Here is a 25,530-nt window from a genome sequence, read left to right as displayed (position 1 = left end):
GACTCCATCTACATCTCGCTGTCTGAGAATATGGACCAACTTCTATCTACCCATCCCAACTCTCTCTTCCTCATATGTGGTGATTTCAACTGTCCCCATGCCAGTTGGCTGGGTGTGGGTACCTCTCTCACCAGCCATGGCTCGTCAGCAAAGGACTTCTGTGACTCACTGGGACTGACACAATCTGTCAATTTCCCGACCCGGATTTCAGTCAACGGGACATCTTCTCTTCTGGACTTGGTTATGACTAACTTCCCTGAAAATGTCTGCTGCTCTTCTTCTGCTCCAATCGGCTTTTCTGATCATGTGCTTGTTAAAGTGGACATCTCTCTGACCATTCTCAGAGAGCCTCCTCAGCGTCGACGAGTCTGGCATTTCAATCAGGCCAACTGGCACGGTCTTCAAGCAGCCATCAATCATCTGGACTGGTCTCCCATCTCTACTGCCTCTGACATAAATTCTTCCTGGGAATTCTTCCAAAGCAAACTGCTCTCTCTCATGCACAGATTTATCCCATCTCGTCTTCTGTTGTCATACCCTTCCTCCCGTCCATGGTACACGGAATCTTGTGGTGAGGCTATTGCCCAGAAACAACTTGCTTTCATCTCCTGGAAAGCAAATCCAACGGAAGGAAATCTCATTTCCTTTCACAAAGCCCGAAACAAGTGTGTGTCCACCCTCAGGAGAGCCAGGAAACAATATCTCTCCATTCTCAGGACCGAACTCTCTTATCTGTCTCCCTCTTCCAAATCCTGGTGGCGTCTGGTCAATTCTGTTTCTGGTGTTTGTTCCCCCTCCATCCCCTCCCTCACCTCAAATGGCCACACGGCTGACTCCGCACATGAAAAAGCTGAATGCCACAACTCTGTGTTTGCCTCTAAATCTTGTGTCCAAAACCCATCCCTCTCTGTACCCACCGTACCCAGTCGTACCCAGCTGCTCCTGGACTCTGTGTCCTTTCCTCCTGACAAGGTGGAAAAGTTTCTGTCGACCCTCGACTCGGATTCTGCAACTGGACCTGACGGCATCAGCCCACGGGTCCTAAAATCCTGTTCTTCAGCTCTTTCACTCCCTCTCTCTGTTCTCTTCACCCTCTCTTTTGCTCAAGGTCATCTTCCATCTGCTTGGAAATCTGCCAACATCACCGCTTTGCACAAAAAAGGTGCAAAAACAGATCCTAGCAACTACAGACCAATCAGCCTTCTCCCAATTATCAGCAAAGTCATGGAATCCATCATTGCTTCAGATATGAAATCTTTCCTCTTCTCCAATGGCTTGATCTCTGATCATCAATTTGGTTTCAGACCTGGACACTCTACTCTGGACATGCTGCTTCTGCTTTCTCAACAATGGATGGAGGTCCTCAATGCCAAACAGGAAATTAGAGCAGTCTCCCTTGACATATCACGTGCCTTCGATACGGTCTGGCACCCCGCTCTGCTCACCCAACTCTCCTCTTTTGGTATCCATGGAAATCTCCACGCATGGCTGGCGGACTTCCTCTCTAGTCGGTCAACGTGTGGCCATGAATGGGTTTCTCTCATCTCCTCTTCCTGTTCAGGCTGGAGTTCCACAAGGCAGTGTTCTGGGCCCTGTGCTTTTTCTGGTCTTCATCAATGATCTCTCTGACTCTCTTGAAAATCCTCTGTATCTCTTTGCTGATGACTCTACTCTCTGTCGCTCCATTCTTCATCCCTCAGATCGGCAGTCTGCAGCCTCCTCACTCTCTGCAGACCTGGACAAAATCACAGACTGGGCAAACAAGTGGAACATGTCTTTCAATCCTGACAAATCTCACACTCTTACGATGTCTCTCCGAAAAGACCGACTGGACAACCCTCCCATCCACTTTCTTAATAATCCTCTCCAAGAAGTTCTGTCACTCAAGCTTTTGGGTCTCACTATCTGCCATGATCTTTCCTGGGAAAACCACATTTCAAATCTGGCCTCCAAAGCCAGTCGCCGACTGGGCATCCTCCGTCGTGCGAAGTCCTTCTTTGGCACACCTGTGCTCCTCACCACATACAAGGCTTTCATCCACAGCTCAATGTGCTCTCCCCTCTGGGCTGGTGCTCCTGCCTCACACCTAGCTCATCTTCACGCTGTTGAAACCAAAGCATTCAGAATCATTGGAATCTCCCGCGATGAAGCTAACTCCAAGGGCCTCTCACTCACTCACCGCAGGCAGGTTGGTGGTCTTTCCGTCTTCTACCGACTCCTCTCTGGCCTTGCCCCCCCCCAGCTCTCGTTCTGGGCTCTGTCCAGCAAATATTCCTACAGGTCACACAAGATCTGCCTGCAACCCTCTTATGGTCAAACTGCCAAAATCAAGACTCTCTGCTCACCTTCACTCCTTCATTCCTCTTTTCTCCCGCCTCTGGAACAAACTCCCTCACTCTCTTCAATCCCACTCCACCCTCCAGGTCTTTAAAACAGCTGTTCACCACCATCTCTTATCTTCCCCCATCCAAAACCTTGATCTTTTCTACCCCCGCTAATTTCACCCCAATTCCACTTTTTTGAAATACCAACTTCTGTCCTGGAAGTCCTTGGTGTCCTTGTGTTTTATACTTCTCCCTCCCCCACCCCCCTTCCCACGCCTCCTCCCCCCAAGCCCTCTCCCTTCCACACATCTCCCAGCTCTCAAATGTTGTGTTTGTGTGCTTCCCCTTCTCTCCCCATCTTGTTTTCCGCTCCCTCTTTTTATATATTTTGTTTGTCTGGTTGATTTGTTTGTGAAGTAAATGTTAGCTCTTTCACGAGCCTCGATTCAGTATACAAAAAAAAAAAAGAAAAAAAATTTGCTTTGTAATACATGTCCCCCACCGATGTGATGTTTTCCAAGTCCAAAAAGGGCATAACTCTGTGAAAAATTGATGAAATGCTCTGAAACTCGAACTTGTTCTCTCACGTGTCATAATAAAGCCATGTACCAAGTTTCAGTTGAATATGTTTCAGGGTATGGAAAAAAGTGAAACCTGAAAAACCACAGGCGGGAAGGACAGACAGATGGAGAGTCACCTCTGGTGAAACTGGAAGGGGTCTCATAACAATTGTCCAATAGGAAAGAAAAGTGGTGCAAGACCATTTTCTCACTCGTCACTTTTTGCCAGTTCTGCAATGTTACAGGTACATGAAAGAAAATATATATATATAACAGTGTGTGTGTGTGTGTGTGTGTGTGTGTGTGTGTGTGTGTGTGTGTGCGTGTGTGTAATGTTACCGATAGACTCCTAAACGGAGAGGCTTACGTGCTTGATATTTGACATAGACGTGGCCATTGAGCCTGGGACGAACATGGCCGAACTCAAAATATTTGACGATCCATATTTTTTATTCATATTTACCTCAGCGCATTTCAGCGAAGTACCCGCTAATCTCAGCCGGTTCCAGAGCAGCTCGCTGATTCGCTCAGAGCGATCACGTGATGTCCCATTACCGCCGCCAGACTGATTCGCTCAGAGCGATCACGTGATGTTCCATCCCATCACACGTCACACGTTTTTTCACCTTCTATGCGATCGTGTTTTGTATCGATTTTGTGCGATATGAATTAAATGTCTTTGAAACAGCTGTGAAACGTCTTTCCACAACCCTTCCGTAACCGATTGGAGCAGTTTATTGCCGCACAAAACGAGATCCGCGAAGCGAGTTGGTCGAGTCGTGCTGACCAAGATGGCGACACGGCGGCTTCACTTTTCACGGAGTATGAGCGTTCTATATATTTTCAATTCAGTGCGCCCGTGATTTGTGGCATAGACATGACCATTGGGCCTGCACGGTGTAATTTGTGCGAGGCTTTTGTCCGAGTGAGCTTGAGTCGAGAGGGCGAATGTACGGGTTGGGAATGTACGGGTCTCCCTTCCCCCGCCCGGCAACGCCGGTACTGGAGGACGTCACAGGATCAGTGAGTCTCCAAAATCCGCTTCATGCTGTTGCGAATATGCAGGACTATGTCCGATTGTTGTGCTGCTCTCCGACCATGAGAACTGCAACGTCATTGTTGACTGGCCATCCTCTTCCCTCCCCCTTCCCCCTCCCCCCTCCATCCCCCCTTCCCTTCCCCCTCCACCCTACCCCTTCCCTTCTCCCCTCCCCATTGTCCCCCTCCCCCTCCCCTTCCCTTTCCCCCTCCCCCTTCCCGCTCCCCCCCCCTTAGCCCCTCCACCCAACCCCCTCCCCTTCTCCCCTCCCCCTCCCTTTCCCCCTCCCCTCCCCCACCCTTCTCCCCTCCCCCTCCCTTTCCCCCTCCCCTCCCCCACCCTTCTCCCCTCCCCCCCTCTCATCTCCCCTCCACCCTCCCCCCCTCTCCCCTCCCCCTCCCCTCCCCTCCCCCCTCCCACCCCCTCCCCGCACCCATCCCTCACCCTCCCCATCCCCCCCTCCCCATCCCCCCTCTTCCCTCTCCCCTCCCCCCTCCAGCCCCTCCCCCTCCCCCCTCCAGCCCCTCCCCTCCCCTTCCTCCCTCCCCTCCCCTCTCCCCCCTCTCCCCCCTCACCCTCCCCATCCCCCCTCCCACTCTTCTCCCCTCCCCCCCATTCCCCTCCCCTCCCCTCCCCCCCGTTCCCCCCCTCCCCTCCCCGCCCGGCAATGCCGGGTACTTCTGCTAGTATGAAATATAATTGGTCGTTCCTTTTTCTTTTTCTTTTTTTTACAAGTGCTTTCGGGCAACATGCTAGCTAATTACTAATTGACCTCAAGATGGTAAATGATGCATTTCCCTGTGGTATCACTTACAAATACATTTCTTTAATGATTTTTTCAATGACTTCTTACATCAAAACCAAGATGTTATAAAATGAAAAGTTGTTCTCTCACCCCACCCCCTCCTACTTCGCCGCCACCCCTACCCTTTCTCATCTTCCCCCATCCCCCGCCCTTTCTCATCTTCCCCCATTCCCCGACCTTTCTCATCTTCCCCCATCCCCCGCCCTTTCTCATCTTCCCCCACCCCCCACCCTTTCTCATCTTCCCCCATCCCCCACCCTTTCTCATCTTCCCCCATTCCCCGACCTTTCTTATCTTCCCCCATCCCCCGCCCTTTCTCATCTTCCCCCATCCCCCGCCCTTTCTCATCTTCCCCCATCCCCCACCCTTTCTCATCTTCCCCCATTCCCCGACCTTTCTCATCTTCCCCCATCCCCCGCCCTTTCTCATCTTCCCCCATCCCCCACCCTTTCTCATCTTCCCCCATCCCCCGCCCTTTCTCGTCTTCCCCCATCCCCCACCCTTTCTCATCTTCCCCCATCCCCCGCCCTTTCTCATCTTCCCCCATCCCCCACCCTTTCTCATCTTCTCCCATGCCCTACCCTTTTTCAGCTTCCCCCATCCCCCGCCCTTTCTCAGCTTCCCCCACATCCTTTCTCAGCACTCCCCTTGGCTCACCAATTCCCCCCCCCCCCCCCCCCAGTTTTCAAGCTCTCCCACCTTCTTTCCAAGTTCCACAACCCCTCCCCCCAGGTTCCCCACCCTGTCCAAGCACGTCTCCTCCCCTGCAGAATAATTCCTCCCAACAAGACGCCCATGACTCTTTTGTCCATGACATTCACGACTCTCGATCCCAAGCTATTGTCTCCTCCACTTCAACAGGCCTGTACCCTGTCCCAGTGGCAGAGTTGCAGTTTACATCAAGAAGTCCATTTCCCACTGTATGTGTCATGCTCTTTCACCTCTAAACACAAATGAATACCTTCAGTGCACAGGTCAGTGGTCTCTGTCTTCTATCACCTCCTTAGTAGTCTTGCACCCTCTGATCTTTCCATGCTTTGCCAAACCCACCCTCCCCCTTCCCCGACCCCAGGTTTCTGCAGGACGCGAAGGGTCCAACATCAGGTAAAGTGCGGCCAGAGATCTACCATCGAGGGGGTTGATGCCGGATGGTGGGGCAAACTACAGACCTATTAGTTTACTTCCAAGCATCTACAAGGTCATGAAATCCATCATCACAGTTGACATCAAATTCTTCCTTTTTTTTCCAACAGCCTCATTTCAGATCACCAATTCGGATTCAGACCAGGTCACTCTAACCCTGGACATGCTGCTTCTGCTTTTGTAACAATGGATGGAGACCCTCAATGTCAGACTTGAACTCAGGGCCATCTCTCAGACATATCTCCAGCATTCTGGCAAACGAACAAAACAAACTAGTAAACTAACGATCTGGCAAATCCATCTTGTTCATCCACTGTGTCCTCCCCTTTCTCTCATTCTTCCCGAGGTCTCTTATTTCTCCTATTCTCCCTTACCTCAGTCATTGGTGTGTCCCCTCCCCCTCTATTTCTCCTGTTGTTTTTGTTCCGTTACGTCCTGGTCTGTTCTGTGTTTGAGAGCTCATCCACAAGCTGTGATATCGCATCGAAAAAAGTAGCATGCAATGCGCCATATGAACATGAGATTGCCACATTAAATTATGAATAAAAAAAACATAACCCCAGCTTTCTTCTCCAAAATGAAATATTATATATATATATATACATTTCTCGATGTACTAACTCAACGTTTCCTGCTTTGACCTCAAACATTTCAATGAAACAAGACGTACGGAAGGAAATCTGGGTTGAAAATGACTGATGAAATCAGGTCAGCAACAATGGACTCGCTTCCACCTAGCAAGCGCCCAAGTAACGCCAGAGCCACTGAATGAAAAAGAGGGGAATGACGAGCCACATCCGCACTTAACTGCACCTGCACACGCACGCAAAAGAAATCCCGCACACACCTAAGACAAGTGCAACACGGGTCGAACACATCCTCAACAAAAAACCTATTGCTCTGAATCAGAATACAACACCATGCATGATGTCTGCAATCGGGACAACTACTGGGGTATGAAGTTTCAATCAAGCCCCGAAAGAAACCACTCATAGCCCAAGGCAAGCAACCCCCAGCTACAGCATACCGTTGCAGCGGCCAGTAATACACTAAAGCTCAACAAGTTCAGCTCGTGATGCAGGAGCCAAGCAGATGTGTGGCTGACAGGCAGGTTCCTTGAGATGGCCAGCTCCATGTAGCTCATCATGGCAGATGCACATAAAGGCCCTGAAATCTGAGGGAATGGAAAGAAATTGAAATTTCAAATAAACACATCATAATTTATGGCACTTCTCACAAAATCTCCAAATGAACAGACAACCACACAACTACTTAACATCCTGTATTCTTTGATAATATACAGTATATTGTTTTGAAAATACAATATGTATTGTCTGGCCAGCTGGTTTGTGAAAGACTTGGACCGAATCTCATGCGTCTCTTCATCCATCCTGACATTTCATGTCCAGAAGGTAGGACCTTTTCATGGCATTCACCTTTGTCGTTGAAAGCGTGTTTTTTTGCAATAATGCAAATGTCTCCGTTGTGCCGATATAATTCCCATGCGACCAGTACATTTACTCTTTCTGGTCTATTGGAGTCGTTGATATCCGATAAAGTTGTCATGTTCCACAGTGCTAGTCTACGGGCCTATCACTTCTCCATCGCCGACAGGTCGCTGGTCTCTGGTCCCTGTCTTCTTTCGCATCATTTCTGATCTTGCACCCTTCGCCTCTCCCTGCTCTATTCCCGCCCTCCCTCCCCCCCTGCCCCCCTCCCCCCCTCGACCCCAAGTATCTTCTGGACACACACGGTCCACTAGCAACCTCCTGGTGAAACTGCCTAAATCAAGAACCACTATTCACCTCCATTCATTATTCCTCTATCCTCCCACCTGTGGAAATGCCTTCCACACTCTCCATAAAGCCCAGATCGGTGATGGTTGTCCTTGTGGAAATTTCTCCCATCTCCACACAGGATCTCTGGAGCTCAGCCAGTGACCATCGGGTTATTGGTCACCTCTCTTACCAAGGCCCTTCTCCCCCGATGCTCAGTTTGGCCGGGCGGCCAGTTCGAGAAAGAGTCCTGGTTGTTCCAAACTTCTTCCATTTAAGAATTAATGAGGCCACTGTGCTCTTGGGAATCTTCAATGTAGCAGAAAATTTTTTGTAGTCTTCCCCAGATCTGTGCCTCGACACAATCCTGTCTCTGAGCTCTGCAGGCAGTTCCTTCGACCTCATGGCTTGGTTTTTGCTCTGATATGCATTGTCAGCTGTGAGACCTTATATAGACAGGTGTGTGCCTTTCCAAATCATGTCAAATCAATTGAATTTACCACAGGTGGACTCCAATCAAGGTGTAGAAACATCTCAAAGATGATCAAGAGAAATGGGAGGCACCTGAGCTAAATTTCAAGTGTCATAGCAAAGGGTATGAATACTTATGTCAATGTGATATTTCAGTTTTTTCTTTTTAATAAATTTGCAAAACTTTCTAAAATCCTGTTTTCTCTTTGTCATTATGGGGTATTGATTGTAGATTGATGAGGGAAAAAATGAATTTAAACGATTTCAGCATAAGGCTGCAACATAACAAAATGTGAAAAAAGTGAAGGGGTCTGAATACTTTCTGAATGATACTGTATATGTATGTATGTGTGTGTGTATGTATGTGTGTATATGTATGTATATGTATATATATATATTATATATATATACTGTATATATATATATATATATATACATATATATATATATATATATATATATATATATATATATATATATATATATATATATATATATATATATATATATATATATATATATATATACATATATATATACATATACATATACATATATACATATACATATATACATATATATAGTTGCGGTTTTGATAACCCACACTTGTAAATATGACATTATTAAAGGGTTAAACTTGCTGTTGCTTGTGTTGCTTGTGGCCTAACTATGGGGTGCAACCTTTAACCGTTAAAGGTTGCACCCCATAGTTAGGCCACAAGCAACACGTAGGTCACCATAGGACTTCAGTTATTTCATTAGTATGTGTATAGATGAGGCCATGTTTCCAATAGTTGAATCTGCATTGTGTCAATCAAATAAGGAGTAGGCCCCATTCCATTCATTTTGCCAGCCTCCCTCTCCAAGCGACGCCATTAAGCACGCCCTCCTGTCTGTGCCCCATGGCCTTCCCAATTTGGTACACTCCTCGGCCAGCAGCAGCAGCCTTAGCTGCCCGTAAGCTAGCTCAACGCCGCCATAAGCCTCGAGGTGAGGCCCGGAAAAAGGGGGCGGAGCGCCAGGAAGAAGTTGTGGCCACGTCACCCAGCCGTCAAAGGCGGAGCCGGTAAGCCTTCACCAGCCAACCAGGGCTGAAGTGACATCGCCGACAGGCGTGGCTTTGGGGCTCGCGGAGCGATCGCTGCTTGAGTTATAAAAGCGGGAACGCAAAGCCCTTTTACAGTACTTACCGGGAGAGAGCGCATTGAAAGGACTTACGAGAAGCATTGGTTGTGAAAGGACTCGTATGAGAAACGCGCATTGCTAGCGCCTATTCTGATTACATACGCAGCCGCCAGTGTAACCGCCAGAGCCCAGCCCTACCATTCGCCCCGCATTATAATTCTCCGCTCGCGCCAACGCCACGTGGAGCCTGCTTGCTGTTCTTCATCCATCTGCTCGGTACGAGTCGGGGACCGGACGAGGTGGACGCCATCGCCGGACCCTCAACCTGTTCCACCCTACCATCTACAATCCCCGTGTGAGTGTCTGAGACGGGCCCGTTTGTCTGGGGAATAGAGTAAGACTGTTTAAGGCTACCCTGTGTGCTTCTTCGTCCTCTTTCTATCCTGTACATTTCTTTCGTTTCCTCTTCTCCTTCTTGTACATTGGTAATAAATCGCTTTGTTCTTCCTATTTTCTTGGTTTCCTCTCCATCCGATCGTATCAGTCTTTTCTCCATTGGGTAAACGTGGCACGATCGGAACCGCCATAATCGGGTTTAGTCCTTGTTAACGGCCCGAATCGCGGCTCGCTTCGCTCGGCGTGTCCACTAACGCCGTGGTTCGGGCAGGAGTTATTTCCCTGCTTCGCGGTCGGTGTTAGTAATTAGATATTAGGACTAAGGTGACCAATAACCCTACCTAATACCGACCGGAAGGAGCGTATAACTTCCAGGACTCGCGTCGGCCAGATAAAATGACAAGGGGATTAACCCCCCCTTGATAAGGGGAGAGCCGACGTTTGAGATCCGCAACAATATATATGTATATATGTATATATGTATATATATATATATATATATATATATATATATATATATATATATATATATATATATATATATATATATATATATATATATATATATATATATATATATATACATATATACATATATACATATATACATACATATATATATATTGTTACGGACGCGGTTTAGATGTTATTTACCGAGCGGTGGTATTGCCGCGAACCGAACAGTTATTCCCCGACTAGGACCCCGATTCCACCCAGACGTTGACCAAACCGCGCTATGCCAAATCAATGATGGAAAGGACGCGACGACTGGGAAAGAGGAAACGACGCAAGGGGTACAGTTCTCAAGACCTCCGGAGGAGGGTATAATTACAGTGGTGGAGAAAAGGGGGTAGATTACACGGCAGAGTGAGGTAAAAGACACAGAAGAGATGGGCACTTAAATACAATCTTATCTATTCCCGGACAGACCACAGACAAACGGAACAAGGCTGACTTACACAGGGATTGATGGCAGGGAGGGACAGGTAGTTCGATGGCACAAGGTGCACCTTGGCTCGGGGACAGGATAAAGCACGGTCCAGTCCAGAAGATGCGGGGAGGCCTCACAGCGCTCGGAGGGTACGTCTTGCTTGCTCCAAGCTCAGCGCGCATCTGACGTCACCTCCCTCTCCCTGCGCATGCTCAGCGGGGACTGACACGCCCTCGGCTGGTTGGCTCCGCCCCACTGGGGCCTGTCTGCCGCTTCCATTGGGTGCGGGGGTTACCGGGCTCCGCCCTTGACGAGGAGCTGACAGGGAGCCCCTATTTGGTAACCCCGTCGAGCACATGTTCGATGGCGGCTCGTTGGGGAGGCCTGGTGCCCTCCCAACACCCCCTACCAACCAAGCCGGAGTGAGGACGCACACTCCCCGCGCCCGCCGCTGCCGTTGTTGTTGTTGTCGTTGTTGTTGTTGCTGAACCGTGAGGAAGAGCTGCGGGGAGGTATCGGGAGGTCCTAAACTTCCTAACGGTGCCATACAATCACATTCTGGTGCAACGAAGGGTCAGAATTAATGGAAACGAGTCCTTAACTGACATAGACTAAGAATAACTAGCAAGATGTCCTATAGTTGTCTTACATGAGATGCGGTGAACCTGGGCACGACATTTAATGGGGGAAATAGGGGGAGGTCGGGTCTACAGAGTGTTGTTTACAGAAAATGGGACTAGGGAATGGGGGATTGGGGATAGTTGGGAAGTATTGAGGAAATAGGGGAATATTTACAAGCGGATATGGATGGATGCAAATCCCATATCCGCAACAATATTATATATATATATATATATATATATATATATATATATATATATATATATATATATATATATATATATATACAGTGGGGAGAACAAGTATTTGATACACTGCCGATTTTGCAGGTTTTCCCACTTACAAAGCACGACAAGGTCTGTAATTTTTATCATAGGTACACTTCAACTGTGGAAGACGGAATCTAAAAAAAAAATCCTGAAAATCACATTGTATGATTTTTAAGTAATTAATTTGCATTTTATTGCATGAAATAAGTATTTGATACATCAGAAAAACAGAACTTAATATTTGGTACAGAAACCTTTGATTGCAATTATAGTGGGGGGGCCAATGTTTTCCCGTTGAATTCAAATGTTAATTTGTGGACACTGGTTGGGTTGTCTTTAGGGATGATAGAAGTTGTAGAAAAAATATGTCTCCATTTTTTTCAAGTTCTTTATAGCGGCCATTTTGGATTATCAAAATGGCGTTTGTTGAAAACCGAAATTGTCATTATCTTGGCTTCTAAATGACCTAGAGTGTTAATTTTGGTGTCCAAATGTACATATTTGCGGATACTTAATCCAATAAACACACATTTATACACCTACATATGATCAAAAGGGTTCTTATGGCAGCCATCTTGGATTTTCACGCACTTATGCCAACACATATATATATTTTTTTCCATCATTTTCACTTCTAAATCACATAAAGGCTGGACTTTAGTGTTCAAATGTACACTTATAATGTCTTTGTGCAATATTTTTAGTTGGCAGTGTTCATTGTTACATTGAAGGATCTCCATCCTCCTCATCATCAGTGTTATCGATTCCCATGGGGCGCTCCTGACCCGTGTTACCACACACCTCTTCATCTGCCCCACACATACACATCTCAGAACAGTTGAGATGCTGAGACCTGCATGAGCAGTGAGACATGCATTGGGTCTTCTTGCAGTTACATTTGATTAGATGTGTGATGGCAGCTGGGGCTGGAGGGTCCTTGGTTGTGATGGGCACCAGCTGATCTCCTTCTGCTCTCCATCCATGTTCTGTTGGTTGTGGAAGCTGGGGGTCCGGTACATCAGCCTGATGCCACACCATGGCCTGGAAATGTGCACGAGCAATGGCTTCATGTAAAGCTCCCCGTGTTGGTGGCAGCTTCTGTGCCTCTAGCTGTTTCTTGGTAAACAGTCTCCACCTCAGCTTGCCCACATCCACAACTGTAGTACGAGGCTCATACAGCTGGCATACAAATGCCTCAATGTCACTTTCTGTGTCAGCTCTCAGCTCCTCAGAGGCCCCAAGGTCATGAAACGCAGATACCACCTCAACAGAGCACCTATTGAGGGCTTGCCAACATGTGAGCTTTCCCTTGCCGGCAAACCGACCAGTCTGGTCTGCTCCCGTGAATGCATGGAATCCTGGTAGGGCTGCAGCCTTCCTGACACCAAGTTCATGTACTATTGGTTCCAGTGAGATTTGCCTCTTCTTGTTCCCCACACCCGTGATGAAGTATGTGTCTTTGCATAGTTCATGGTACCGGTGGAGTGCTAGGATGAATACATCAGTATCAGGTGACTGAATGTACAGCTGTGTTGCACCTCTTCGGACGGCATCTAGACTGTGAAGAAAGATCCTCGTATCAGCCTCCTCCTGGGAGCTACGGAGATGCTGTACATCCATGCAGTTGGAGAAGACATCCTGCCTTGAAGTGACGATGAAGACCTTGGTAGTCCCCTCAAAGTGACACAGAGCTTTCTTTGCCAGATAGACAGTTAGCTCATCTTTGGTGTTGGTGTGCGACAGGAACTGTTTTGCTGTCAGTTTCCCAATCGGGGTGCTGTCTTGAACGTGGTAAGCAGTGGGCGGCTTGCCACCTTGGCGCCTCTCCCGTGTGGCCTCTTTCAGTGAATTTGGCAGATCATATCGGTCAAACACGAGGTGGACTTCATCATACCCGTTGGTCTTGCAGTCCAGTGTTGCATTGAAATGGCCAGCCCACTGGGCACATGTTTTGACCCATTGTGGCTTACCCATTGCTTGCACTAATGCCATGCCGTCTATGACAGTCACCTTCTTGGGAGGGGGTGGAGTATGTTCAGGATTGTCGTCGTCTGGCTGCTGACCAGTGCCAGTTGACTTCTTGGGTAGATCTTCTAGGATGCCCATGAGCTTGCTTTTGTCTGTGCATGGTAGTAGTGTCCCAGCCATTGCAAAGAGGGTTCGTGGAAGCGCGGTGAATTCATATTGACCTATGGCATCCTTCAAGTTGATCTCTGGTCGTGAGCGGGCCACGATCAGCATGCGCGCAAACAGTGACCTGTCGTCTTTCAGCTCTACAACCTGGTCTGCCAGTTTGTGCTTCACAGCTTTCCTGGCACTCTTCCACATCTTCAGTTTGACCTTTCCCATTCTGGCCCAAAGGTTGATTTCATTTGTGTTGATGCGCTCTGCAACAAACGTGTTATACGCTTTCTGACCAATCTCATCTTGGTTGCAGACATCCTTCTGTACTTCAGCTGGCATCACCACCTTGGTGATGATAGTCGTCAGGTCTTCACCCTCATGCGTCATGGGATTCATGGACTCTCTGATCACATTCTTCAGTCGACGAATGTTGTCTTCCTGCCGAGCCCAGACTGTGGTTGATAGGTCGTGGTGCTCCTTGCGTGTAGCTGATTGTGAGCCAGCCATCTGACGGGCTTCTTCAGCAAGCCTACTCAGCTCTGGTGCTGTCAGAAAGAACCTTTCGCGGGCACTGGCATTCTGGGTAATGCCCACAATACCCCCTGTCACCTTCATGATCCTGTTGATGTGCTCCAGTGCATGGTCCACACCTACAGCACAGAAGGGGATTTCATTCTTATGGACACTGAAGTTCCCATCCATGAACTCTTGGTAGATCCCTGGATCTGTCATCTTCAGGGCCTTCATCTCTGCAAGGTACCGGGGAGTCAGCCTGGCATATTTCTGTTTGTCATGTGCAAAGAAGTATATGCACATCTCATCCAGTGAAGACAGGTGAAGCTCAAATTGTCCATCACGGGTGGCACGGATGAATGTGTATATCAGCATTATCATCCGCATGTAGCGTCGCACAAACTTGAACAGTGGACTCTTGGCTTCTTTCCTCTCATCAAACTTTGCCATGGCCTCCAGGACTTCGTTTGACTCGAGGACAGCTAGCATGTTGTTCTGCGCGCTTGTCATCTCCTCTCGGTTGTGTAGATGACAGCTCTGGGCAACCTGTTGTGCTGACTGGGTACATGGGCCCCTCAGATGGGGATGCTCTTGGAAGAATTCGTCCACATAGAGGTCGAAGAGGGCTTGGACAGTGGTGATGTGGGCCTCCAAAGCCCTCTTCATGTGCTTGGCTTCCAGTATTTGTCTGGTCGTTGTTGGGCCATAGATATCAGCCTCAGACCAAGCCTCGTCAAGACCACTGTCCTCTATGGCATTCCCAGCAGCCCTCAGTGCAGCCATCACAGTGTGCATCTCCCCTAGTCGCAGTACCCACTTGCCTTTGCAGTCATCTCTGGTCATCTCCAGCTGTTTGGCTCGCTCATACAGGGCCATGTCTAAGGTGATCACTGTCTTCCTATCGGGACCCATGACCATGCAGTTGATTTGCTGTGTCTGTTTCAAGACTGTTATCAGTATTTGCCATTCATGGGCTGGTGCTGCTACCAATGGCAGGGCGTTGACCTCTGTCAGAGGCTTCGAAGAGGAGAGCAGTGAGTTGTAGGCTGTCCAAGTTGGGATATCGTGATGCTTGATCCTACTGCCAGGTGGTTGTTTTGGATCGTGGACGAGTGACCCAACAGGGTCAGCATGCTGGGGTTCTGCAGCTTGCAGCTGGTCATCTGGTGGGATGATGTCGTCTTGTACGTCCTCAGCTTCAGCTGTTCGCATGATTGTGCGTGAAAGTAGCCACACTGTGTCCGTCGCAGAGTACGGCTTGGTGACATCTGGGTTTGACCGTGTCTTGAAGCTATACGTGGTACCTGTGGCAGATTGTTTGTTTGGTGCTTGGCAAGGAACAAAGTCTGGAGCAGTCAGAACCTTGAGTGAGCGGTGTCTGGCCTTTCGGTCATGTAGTGTCAGTGTTCTATGTTCATCTGTGGAGGGTGCATGTTCCCGTCGTTGGTAGAGTGCCCAGGCTGTAGCATGGAGTGTCCGCTTCCCATCAGGTGTGTCTTCATTGAAGTCACTGTTGTCCACTGCAAAGAAGACAAACGTCCCTATGCGCATGGTTCTTGGAAAGTATACACCCTGTTCTGTCGTAGACTCTATGACTGAGTTGGCCAGCTGTGTCTCCAACCGCAAGATCCGACTATAATCAACAGACAGACCGAACCCATGCAGGAAATCCAGAAGCTTCTTGTTTCTGGTGGACTGATGGACTACAATGGCAACGGCAAGCTGCTGTGGCCATTCTAAGCGATGGCGGAATGGTGCATCTGGCTCTTTGGGCTTGTACGTGACTTGGCGTTTTGACTTGTAGCCGTACATGATGTTCTGACTGATGGTTATAACATCTCGATGAATAGTGGCTGAGCGCATAGTCTCTGGCTCAATGCTCGTGGCTGGTCCTTCCAGTAGCCAGCGGAGGAAAGCATAGAGTACTTTGGGTACATGCTTTTCAGCATCATCAGTGTTCATTTCTCCTTCAAATTGCCATGGGTGCTTGTTCTGACAAGCAATGGCACTGCGGAGAACAGAGGCACTCTCAAACAGTTGTTCGATGTTTTTTTCATTTGTCTTCGTCATTGCATCTTCGACAGCTGCATCACGCACGGCAGTGGAGAATACACAGTCTGACTCGTTTCGACGTTTTGGTTTCATGAAGTGAACGTCATCAATGTGAGAGTTGATTTTCTCCTTCATGCCTTGGGTAGTAGGTGATGGGACATTGTGCACACCATTATTGTCAAGAATCCTGGAGTAAACCGACTTCAGGTCAGACATGTTGAGAATTTCACCAGCTTGGAGTAGAGAGCGAACAAGGCTGACAAACTCAATGTCTGCGGCTATTTTGATAACATTAGTTTCTTGCAGTATGTGTTCTTTGTCATCACTTGATGTCCCACTCTTGGGAGCACGTTGGACATTCTGCACCCAGCATGGGAGATGATACTTGACGTCGATCGCATGAGCATCATGTGCACTGATGGCAGCACTCAGCTGAACTTTCCACTTGTGGTTGCTGCCTTCTTCAACAGCTTTCTTCAGCTGTTTACCTGCGTTGAACGTGCATACAACATGTACACTTTCCTTAGTGACCTCTTGACAGAAGAAACAAAGGTCTCTGTTGAATGGAGTTGATGATGAACGTGTGAAGCGAAGAGTCTCGTCTTGCGTAGAACCTGAGGTACTTGCAGCGGCAGGTGCAGAAGAAGGACGTCCACACCTCTTATGAAGATGCTGGGTGTCGCCATGTTCGCAGGCTTTCTGGTGGCGAACTCTAGCACGCTCCAGGTGAGCAGTGTTGCATGTAGATCCATAACATGCCCGGTGCCACTTTGCTTTATTGTTCCTCAAGTCAGTGGCAGTGAAACAGCTTAATCGTTCGCTGATCTGTTTGAAGTCGGCATCACCATATCGTGCCCTCTCCTGGATGAACTGGAGAAACTTTGCATATGAGCCCAGTGCTGGCTCAGTCACTAGTGCACCTTGGGGATCTGGCACTGAATGCAAAGTGTGAAATCAGTTTCTTTCTTGGTTTTCTTGCTTTTTGGCTCCATCATAGCTCAGGGTCACGAATCTGGAACATACAAATAACAAATAACAATTAAGATAGATGTGCATTAAGTTAGATTTTGGACACTGGTTCGGCTGTGCCATAAAAACCTATTTTTATCCCTTGTAGGTTATTAAAGAAGGTTTCATTCAATTCTCTATCCCCAAAAATGTACAACTGGACACCAGAATCGAAACTCTAGGTCATTTAGAAGCCAAGATAATGGAATTTTACGTTTTCGACATCCGCCATTTTGAAAATCCAAAATGGCCGCCATAAAGAACTTGAAACAATTGGAGACATATTTTTTCTAGAACTTATATCATCCCTAAAGACAGCCCAACCAGTGTCCAAAAATTAACAAGCAATTTCACCGGGCATTTCAATCTGCTACATTGGCCCCCCCACTATTACAGAGATCAGACGTTTCCTGTAGTTCTTAACCAGGTTTGCACACACTGCAGCAGGGATTTTGGCCCACTCCTCCATACAGATCTTCACCAGATCCTTCAGGTTTCGGGGCTGTCGCTGCGCAACACAGACTTTCAGCTCCCTCCAAAGATTTTCTATTGGGTTCAGGTCTGGAGACTGGCTAGGCCACTCCAGGACCTTGAGATGCTTCGTACGGAGCCACTCCTTAGTTGCCCTGGCTGTGCGTTTCGGGTCGTTGTCATGCTGGAAGACCCAGCCACGCCCCATCTTCAATGCTCTTATTGAGGGAAGGAGATTGTTGGCCAAGATCTCGCGATACATGGCCCCATCCATCCTCCCCTCAATACGGTGCAGTCGTCCTGTCCCCTTTGCAGAAAAGCATCCCCAAAGAATGATGTTTCCACCTCCATGCTTCACGGTTGGGATGGTGTTCTTGGGGTTGTACTCATCCTTCTTCTTCCTCCAAACACGGCGAGTGGAGTTTAAACCAAAAAGCTCTATTTTGGTCTCATCAGACCACATGACCTTCTCCCATTCCTCCTCTGGATCATCCAGATGGTCATTGGCAAACTTCAGACGGGCCTGGACATGCGCTGGCTTGAGCAGAGGGACCTTGCGTGCACTGCAGGATTTTAATCCATGACGGCGTAGTGTGTTACTTATGGTTTTCTTTGATACTGTGGTCCCAGCTCTCTTCAGGTCATTGACCAGGTCCTGCCGTGTAGTTCTGGGCTGATCCCTCACCTTTCTCATGATCATTGAGGCTCCACGAGGTGAGATCTTGCATGGAGCCCCAGACCGAGGGAGATTGACTGTCATCTTGAACTTCTTCCATTTTCTAATAATTGCGCCAACAGTTGTTGCCTTCTCACCAAGCTGCTTGCCTATTGTCCTGTAGCCCATCCCAGCCTTGTGCAAGTCTACAAATTTGTCCCTGATGTCCTTAGACAGCTCTCTGGTCTTGCCCATTGTGGAGAGGTTGGAGTCTGATTGAGTGTGGACAGGTCTGGAGACGGCTTTGCGGTCGGTCTTTGCGGTCTTTGTGGTCGGAGACGGTCTGGAGACGTCTTTTATGCAGATAACGAGTTCAAACAGGTGCAGTTAATACAGGTAATGAGTGGAGAATGGGAGGGCTTCTTAAAGAAAAAACTAACAGGTCTGTGAGAGCCGGAATTCTTACTGGTTGGTAGGTGATCAAATACTTATTTCATGCAATAAAATGCAAATTAATTACTTAAAAATCATACAATGTGATTTTCAGGATTTTTGTTTTAGATTCCGTCTTCCACAGTTGAAGTGTACCTATGATAAAAATTACAGACCTTTACGTGCTTTGTAAGTGGGAAAACCTGCAAAATCGGCAGTGTATCAAATACTTGTTCTCCCCACTGTATATATATATATATATATATATATATATATATATATATATATATATATATATATATATATATATATATATATATACATACATACATACACAGTGAAACCTTGACTTGTGAGTGCACCAACTTACGGGTTTTCCGAGATATGAGCCGTCGCTCGGTCGATTTTTTGCTTTGTGATGCGAGCCGAGATCTGAGTTACGAGCGAGCGAGCTTACGCCACCCGCCACGAGGTGGCCCAGCGAGCGTTCAGTTCACGTGGTTATCTTGCCGTGCAAGCATCTCTGCCGTATCGCTGTTGCTTTGTTTTCGCATTTTGTTTATTTTGGAAAATTTCTTAGTTTTAACCATGGGTCCTAAGAAATTGAGTGCCAAGGGCAGTGCTGAGAAGAAGAAAAGGCTGATGTGCTTGGATATAAAACACGTAATCGTCGAAAAACATGAGCGAGGTGTGCGTGTTGTCGACTTGGCGAGGCAGTACGATCGTAGTACTTCTATGATATGTACGATTTTGAAGCAGAAGGTGTCGATAAAGGCTATAACGCCAGCCAAGGGCGTTAATATTATTTCAAAGCTCCGGACCTCTGTCCATGAAGAGATGGAGAAGTTGTTGTTTGTGTGGTTGACGGAGAAGCAGCTCGCAGGAGATACCGTGACCGAGAGCATCATCTGTGAGAAGGCACGAGACATTTACGGGGATTTGGTGCAGCAGACGGCGGGAACATCAACGGACGAGGCATCAGAAGAGTCATTCAAAGCCAGTCGGGGATGGTTTGATAATTTTAAGAAGAGGACCGGCATTCACTCCGTCGTCAGGCATGGTGAGGCAGCAAGCTCGGATGTGAAGGCAGCTATATACGAGGTATATACGAGGTCGTGCTTGTTTATACATTATTTGTTATTTATAAAGTACATTTTTCTTATTTAAAAACACGTAACAAAAAAAATTGGTGTGGTTTTTGGGGAGCTGGAACGGATTAATAGCATTTCAATTCATTTTAATGGGGAAATTTAATTTGAGAAACGAGCAAATTGAGTTACGAGCTCGGTCACAGAACGAATTAAACTCGTAAGTCAAGGTTTCACTGTATATATATATTTAAATGCTATTACAAGTTTGCAACTTTTAATTGTTTTTTTTTTTTTTTTGATTCGATGTTTCCTTCTTATTGAATTGAAGACACAGCTGCATGGCCTGCAGTCAGGTTTGTATTTGCTAGGGGCAACGCCCAGATTGGGAAAGGCATTGCATCAGTGATTACGGCTGCCTAGTCACCTAAATAGCTGCCCTATTCTGCTGTCATCTGTCAGAGGTACATGAACACCTTGTCTTGGCCACGCTTTATGCAGCTTGATTCAAGCATCGACTTCCAGCTTCTCAGTTGTGCCACTTTCACCTTCATTATTTCACCATAAGACTTTCCTTTTGATTGCCTGCTCTAAAACATGTTTTAGATGCCAATGTCATCACACACTCTGTATCTGGAAGACTCATATTTAATGGAACACCGAGGTGGGGTGGTTGGCAGGCTTTCAAGTTTCTCCGCAGTGGCACTACCCTCGGTAAAAGCCACGGCGATTCGTTGCCTTCTGCAGAGGAAGATAAACTAATCTATCATCCACCTCACAGCATCCAATCCGCTGATGCTCATATATTTTTGAGGTATGGATAGTACCAATAGCTAATGTTGGCATATTCTCCAGGTACGATCCCGGATGCCACCGTTGGTCAAAAATAGTTTAGCTCTTCTGCCAGCATCCATGTCACGATGTCACCACTGCCTGATGTTGCTATATCTGTCATGCTTTAGTTCAGTCCCCACAAGGCAATAGATCCAGGAACTAGTACAGGAAGCTAATGCAATAATCATGTGCATGGTTTCATTCCTATCCAATGTTTGAAATTGGCAGTCCTTATCCCACCTCCACATGAGGCAATTCTGTGTGGTTGTATCCTTGCGAGTAGAACAATCTACTAATCTTAGAAAACATCACAATTTTCAACATTCAATAAATCCAGTGATCCATAAGATTCACTTCACTCAGTAAACTTCTGACATGTCAATTTTCCAAAAGAAGACCCACAAAAGGGACAACCAATCATACACGACATGATGATTAGTAAAACCTCACCCTGCTAGCCAGGCCTTTGTGCTGGCTTGCTATTGTGCGGAGGAGGCACAACAGTGCAGTGACCAGGCCAAAAGGCGATTGTGTTGTTGCGAAGCTGACAGGTGGTTTTCCTTCATTGCAGCCCAACGTAACCAGGTTGTGTAGCGACTCGGGGCCCGGCACACAGGATGTGGGATTGCACAACACAGAGCAGGACCTGAGAGCAAGATGAAAGTGTGGAGCCGAGAACAAGCATGTTGATGAAGAGCAAATTATACTTAACACCTCAAACAAACGGGCACGCTACCTCAAACGCTGCAGAATATCCTGCAGCATGGGAGATTCAAGAAATGGAAAAAGCGATTTGTTGCAGAATAATTCCAGCTCCTCTAGAATCTCGATAGTGTTTGTTGATGGCTGAAACAGAAAAGAAAGAAAGGAAACAAGCACTCAAGCATGCATAAAAGTATTTGCAGAAATGCTGACAATTCCTCAAGGATTTCAGGTGCATCCACAAAATCTTGCTGATTTTCAAAAGCATGATGCAACACTACTTTCGGCCGCAAAAGCATGAATTTTTTTTTCAATAATATATTGAGGCTCATAGATGAGTGTGGTAATGGAGGCAGTAGATGAATACGGTAACAAACTGGCAACGGGGCAGTAGATGACAGTTTGAGTTGGACACAATAAGCAAGAGAAAGTCAGAACAGGGAAAGGAGAGGAGGACACATTAAATGGTAGAAGCGCCAAACAAAAGAATGGAGGTAGGCAGTCAGCCTGGATTTAGGGAGTTTAACCAGGGAGGGGGGTGGGGGGGGGGGGAGAGGAGTTATTGGAGGAACATATGCATTTTGGAGTTGCAGTGTGAGGTCAAAGGGTTGAGAGAGAACAAGCACATAAACCAGTGGAGAGGCACTAAAAAAACAAGGAGGCCACAGACCGGATTGAATAAATGAATGAATGAATGATCGTTTTAAGGCCATTTTCCCCGCTAAAGCGGGGGTTAGCCTTGCGGGCCCCATGACAATCATGATTCCCTGTTTGAGGCAATGTTTTTATGGCCGGATGCCCTTCCTGACGCCAACCCTTGGTCGCCTCTTACGATGCGCAGGGATACGGTGTACCTATTCTAAATCGGGGTACTCACCGGGATCATTCATCCCAGCAAGCTGGTACTCAATTTGCCGACCTCGGAAGGATGACAGGCTGAGTCAACCCCCCGGCATTAATTCAGCGATCGATCGGGATTCGAACCCAGGATCCGAGGATCCCAAGCCGGCACCCTAACCGCTAAGCCAACACCAGGCTTGATTGTGATGATTTGCCAACACACCTGATTGTGATGGGAAAACCACTTTGCAATCACTGCTCACCTCCACTCATTTGTTACTCTTTCCCCACCTGTGGAATCAACTTCGACACTCTTCAACCTTTCTTCCCTGCAGGTCTTCAAGACAGCTGTTCACCGCCATCTCAGATCGTCCCCAATCCAAAACCATGATCTTTTCTACCCTCGTTAAACCTCACCAAAATCCCTCCTAATTATCCAGTTTTCCTCCTTGGAGTTTCCTCCATACATTCGTGTTTTGCGTCCTATTTTTGTCTGTTATGCCCTGATCCATTCAGTGTGCTAGCTCTTCCACCAGCCTCGACTATGTATACAAAAAAATAAAAGCAACAGGGCTTGTGGTTTCAGCCTCATTGTGGGAGATGCCAAAAATTTTGAGAGCTTCAGACTCCACAGATTCCTGGAGAGTATGATGCGATTGCAGGCGTGTGCCAGCCAATAGTGGAGAGCAGCACCCCACTGAGCTAATAACAACGGCATTATGCAGGTTTGTGAGTACTTTTTGTTTTTCAAAGAAAGCAACCTTGTTTGTCCGCTTAGCAAGCAGCAGCAGGATGCCAGACTGTATTGAATGCCTGAGATATATCCAGGAATACAGTGCTGATCTCTTGTTAGATATTCAGGGCCTTCAACTAATGTTGAGAAAAGAGCAATACCATGTCCAGAGGCACACCACTCAGTTCCCGAAACTTCTCGATAAATAATAGTCTCTATAAAGTATGTAAATTAAAACGTGAGAACATTTTCAAAATAGATATAACTGGAACGAGAATCGATACAATAAAACCAAAAAGGTCCATTTGCCCACTGTATAAACACAAACCTACCTCATCAATGCATCGTCGACAAACCACACCCACAAACACACACACCAGCACACAAAATACATCAAATAAAACAAGTGCTGGCAAGGGTCTGCCATCTTGGATTGCTCTTTCTAGTTTATTACGTCCACCACCAAAGGTAGATGGAGGTTGTTTTCACCACTGTTTGTTTGTCTGTGAGCATATCTCAAAAGGTTAGGTACGGATTCGGACGATTCAGACGTGGACAGGTTGAGTGTGTCAACGTCTAGTTTATTCAATTTTTGTGAAGATCCGGACCCGGATCTGGATGCAATAATTTTTTAAGTGATTCTTCTCCATTGAAAGAGAGGGCCAAAATGACATACAGCATATCTTTTAAAAAGTTGTGGACAGTTTCTGATGAAACTTGGTGAATGAGTTGGGTCGGTAAGAAGAGCAAGCTGAATGGATTTTGGTTAAGGTACAGATCCAGATCCGGCCTAGCAGTGGGATACAAAACGTAAACTGTTCAGGCTGGCGGAGGTATGTGCTCTATCGAGTGCTGTTCTAGTATTGTTTTTATTTTTTGACGCGTTTTCGAGTTTTCCAGCACAATGACTGACATCTCACAAGTTTCATGTATTTTCCTATGACATCTAGCTAATGAGAAGTTTCTCCAAGGTACACAAAAACAAGTGCTTTTGGTATATGTACCACAAACAAACCTTTTAAGTGATTCTTCTCCATTGAGAGAGAAGTATTGACACGCGAAGTATTGACATGGGCATTGAGGAAGTTAGGAGTGGAGGAATGGTTGATCAGAGTAGTGATGGCAATGTACAAAAGAGCGCGCACAGCTGTAAGGACGAAGGACGGGAACAGTGGTGAGTTTGAGGTGAAGGTGGGAGTGCATCAGGGGGCGGTACAAAGTCCACTACTATTTGTAGCTGTGATGGAGGTGCTGGCTCAGAACGTAAAGGAGGGTTTACCGTAGTAGTTGTTGTATGCAGATGATCTGGTGTTGATTGCGGAAAGTATGGATAGACTGAAGGAAAAGATGAACAAATGGAAGGAATGTATGGAGACAAAAGGTCTGAAGGTGAATATCGGAAAGACGAGGGTGATGGCAAGTGGTAAAGCATGTGGTGAGGTGGAAAGAACTGGAAAGTGGCCATGTGCTGTGTGCAGGAAGGGTGCCTGAGTGAACTCCATTCAATGTACAATGTGCGCTGAGTGGGTTCATCAAAAACGCAGTGGTCTGAGAGGGTCATTAACCAGTGTGGCAGCTACATTCAAATGTAAGGTGTGCACAGGGGGAGCTGCAGATGGAGGAAATGTTGAGTTGGATCTTGGAAACGGCATGAAGCGGGAAGGTGTGAAAACATTTTGCTACCTCGGAGACATGCTGAATGGAGAAGGTGGATCAGACTCGGCAACGGTTGCTAGAGTGAGATGTGCATGGAAGAAGTTTCGGGAACTGAGTGGTGTGCTGATGAGGAGGGGAGTATCGTTGAAGCTGAAGGGAAAGGTGTATGCTGCATGTGTGAGAAGTGTTATGATTTATGGGAGCGAGACATGGGTAATGAACATAGAGCAGCAACGAAGGCTGGAAAGGGTGGAAATGCGAATGGTTCGGTGGATGTGCGGAGTATCGTTGAGAGAGAGGAATACAAATGATGAATTGCGAAAGATGATGGGAATAGAGCCTGTGATTGATGCTGTGAAGAGGAACAGGTTGAGATGGTTTGGTCATGTGTTGAGGAAGGATGAAAGTGACTGGTTGAGAAGAGTGATGGAAATGAATGTAGAAGGACGTAGAGGACGGGGAAGACCGAGAAAGACTTGGCTAAAGATGGTGGAAGAAGAAATGCGGGCAAGGGGGTTAACAAGGAGAGATGCAGAAAATAGGGCAAAATGGAGAAGATTGTCATGGAGACCGCAAGGCGCCGCCTGATGCACTCCCACCTTCACCTCAAACTCACCACTGTTCCCGTCCTTCGTCCTTACAGCTGTGCGCGCTCTTTTGTACATTGCCATCACTACTCTGATCAACCATTCCTCCACTCCTAACTTCCTCAATGCCCCACTCTAGCAGGGAAAATGGCCTTAAAATGCATGTTGTTGTTGTTGTTGTTGTTCTCCATTGAGAGAGAGGGCCAAAATGATATACAGCATATCTTAAACTAGAACAATGCGACTGTGTTGCCAATATGCCTCCGCATAGTCCCACAATGGGTAGATGCCATCAATCTGCATATGTATAGGTAGTGGATCACGTTTGTGAAGTTTTGTGTTGATCGGATAAGGTTCGTTTTTCTATTCAAGATGG

At 47.1% G+C, this 25,530-nt stretch overlaps 1 protein-coding gene across 3 annotated transcripts in view; it reads right to left on the bottom strand.

Annotated features, from left to right (window-relative positions):
• Positions 1-25,530, bottom strand: part of RPAP1 (RNA polymerase II associated protein 1) — a 93,018-nt gene that overhangs the window by 17,026 nt on the left and 50,462 nt on the right. For all 3 annotated transcript variants that reach the window (XM_078787069.1, XM_078787068.1, XM_078787067.1), the window contains 4 exons: positions 21,373-21,482; positions 21,087-21,282; positions 6,899-7,045; positions 6,542-6,684 (listed from right to left, as the gene is read on the bottom strand). In XM_078787069.1, the coding sequence (XP_078643195.1) occupies positions 6,542-6,684; positions 6,899-7,045; positions 21,087-21,282; positions 21,373-21,482 (596 nt within the window). The remainder of the gene's footprint in view (positions 1-6,541; positions 6,685-6,898; positions 7,046-21,086; positions 21,283-21,372; positions 21,483-25,530) is intronic.

Source organism: Myxine glutinosa, chromosome 11, assembly GCF_964187855.1.
Source record: "Myxine glutinosa chromosome 11, kmMyxGlut1.1, whole genome shotgun sequence".
In the NCBI taxonomy this organism is placed as follows: Eukaryota; Metazoa; Chordata; class Myxini; order Myxiniformes; family Myxinidae; genus Myxine; species Myxine glutinosa.
This window is presented reverse-complemented; position numbering and strand designations above follow the sequence as displayed.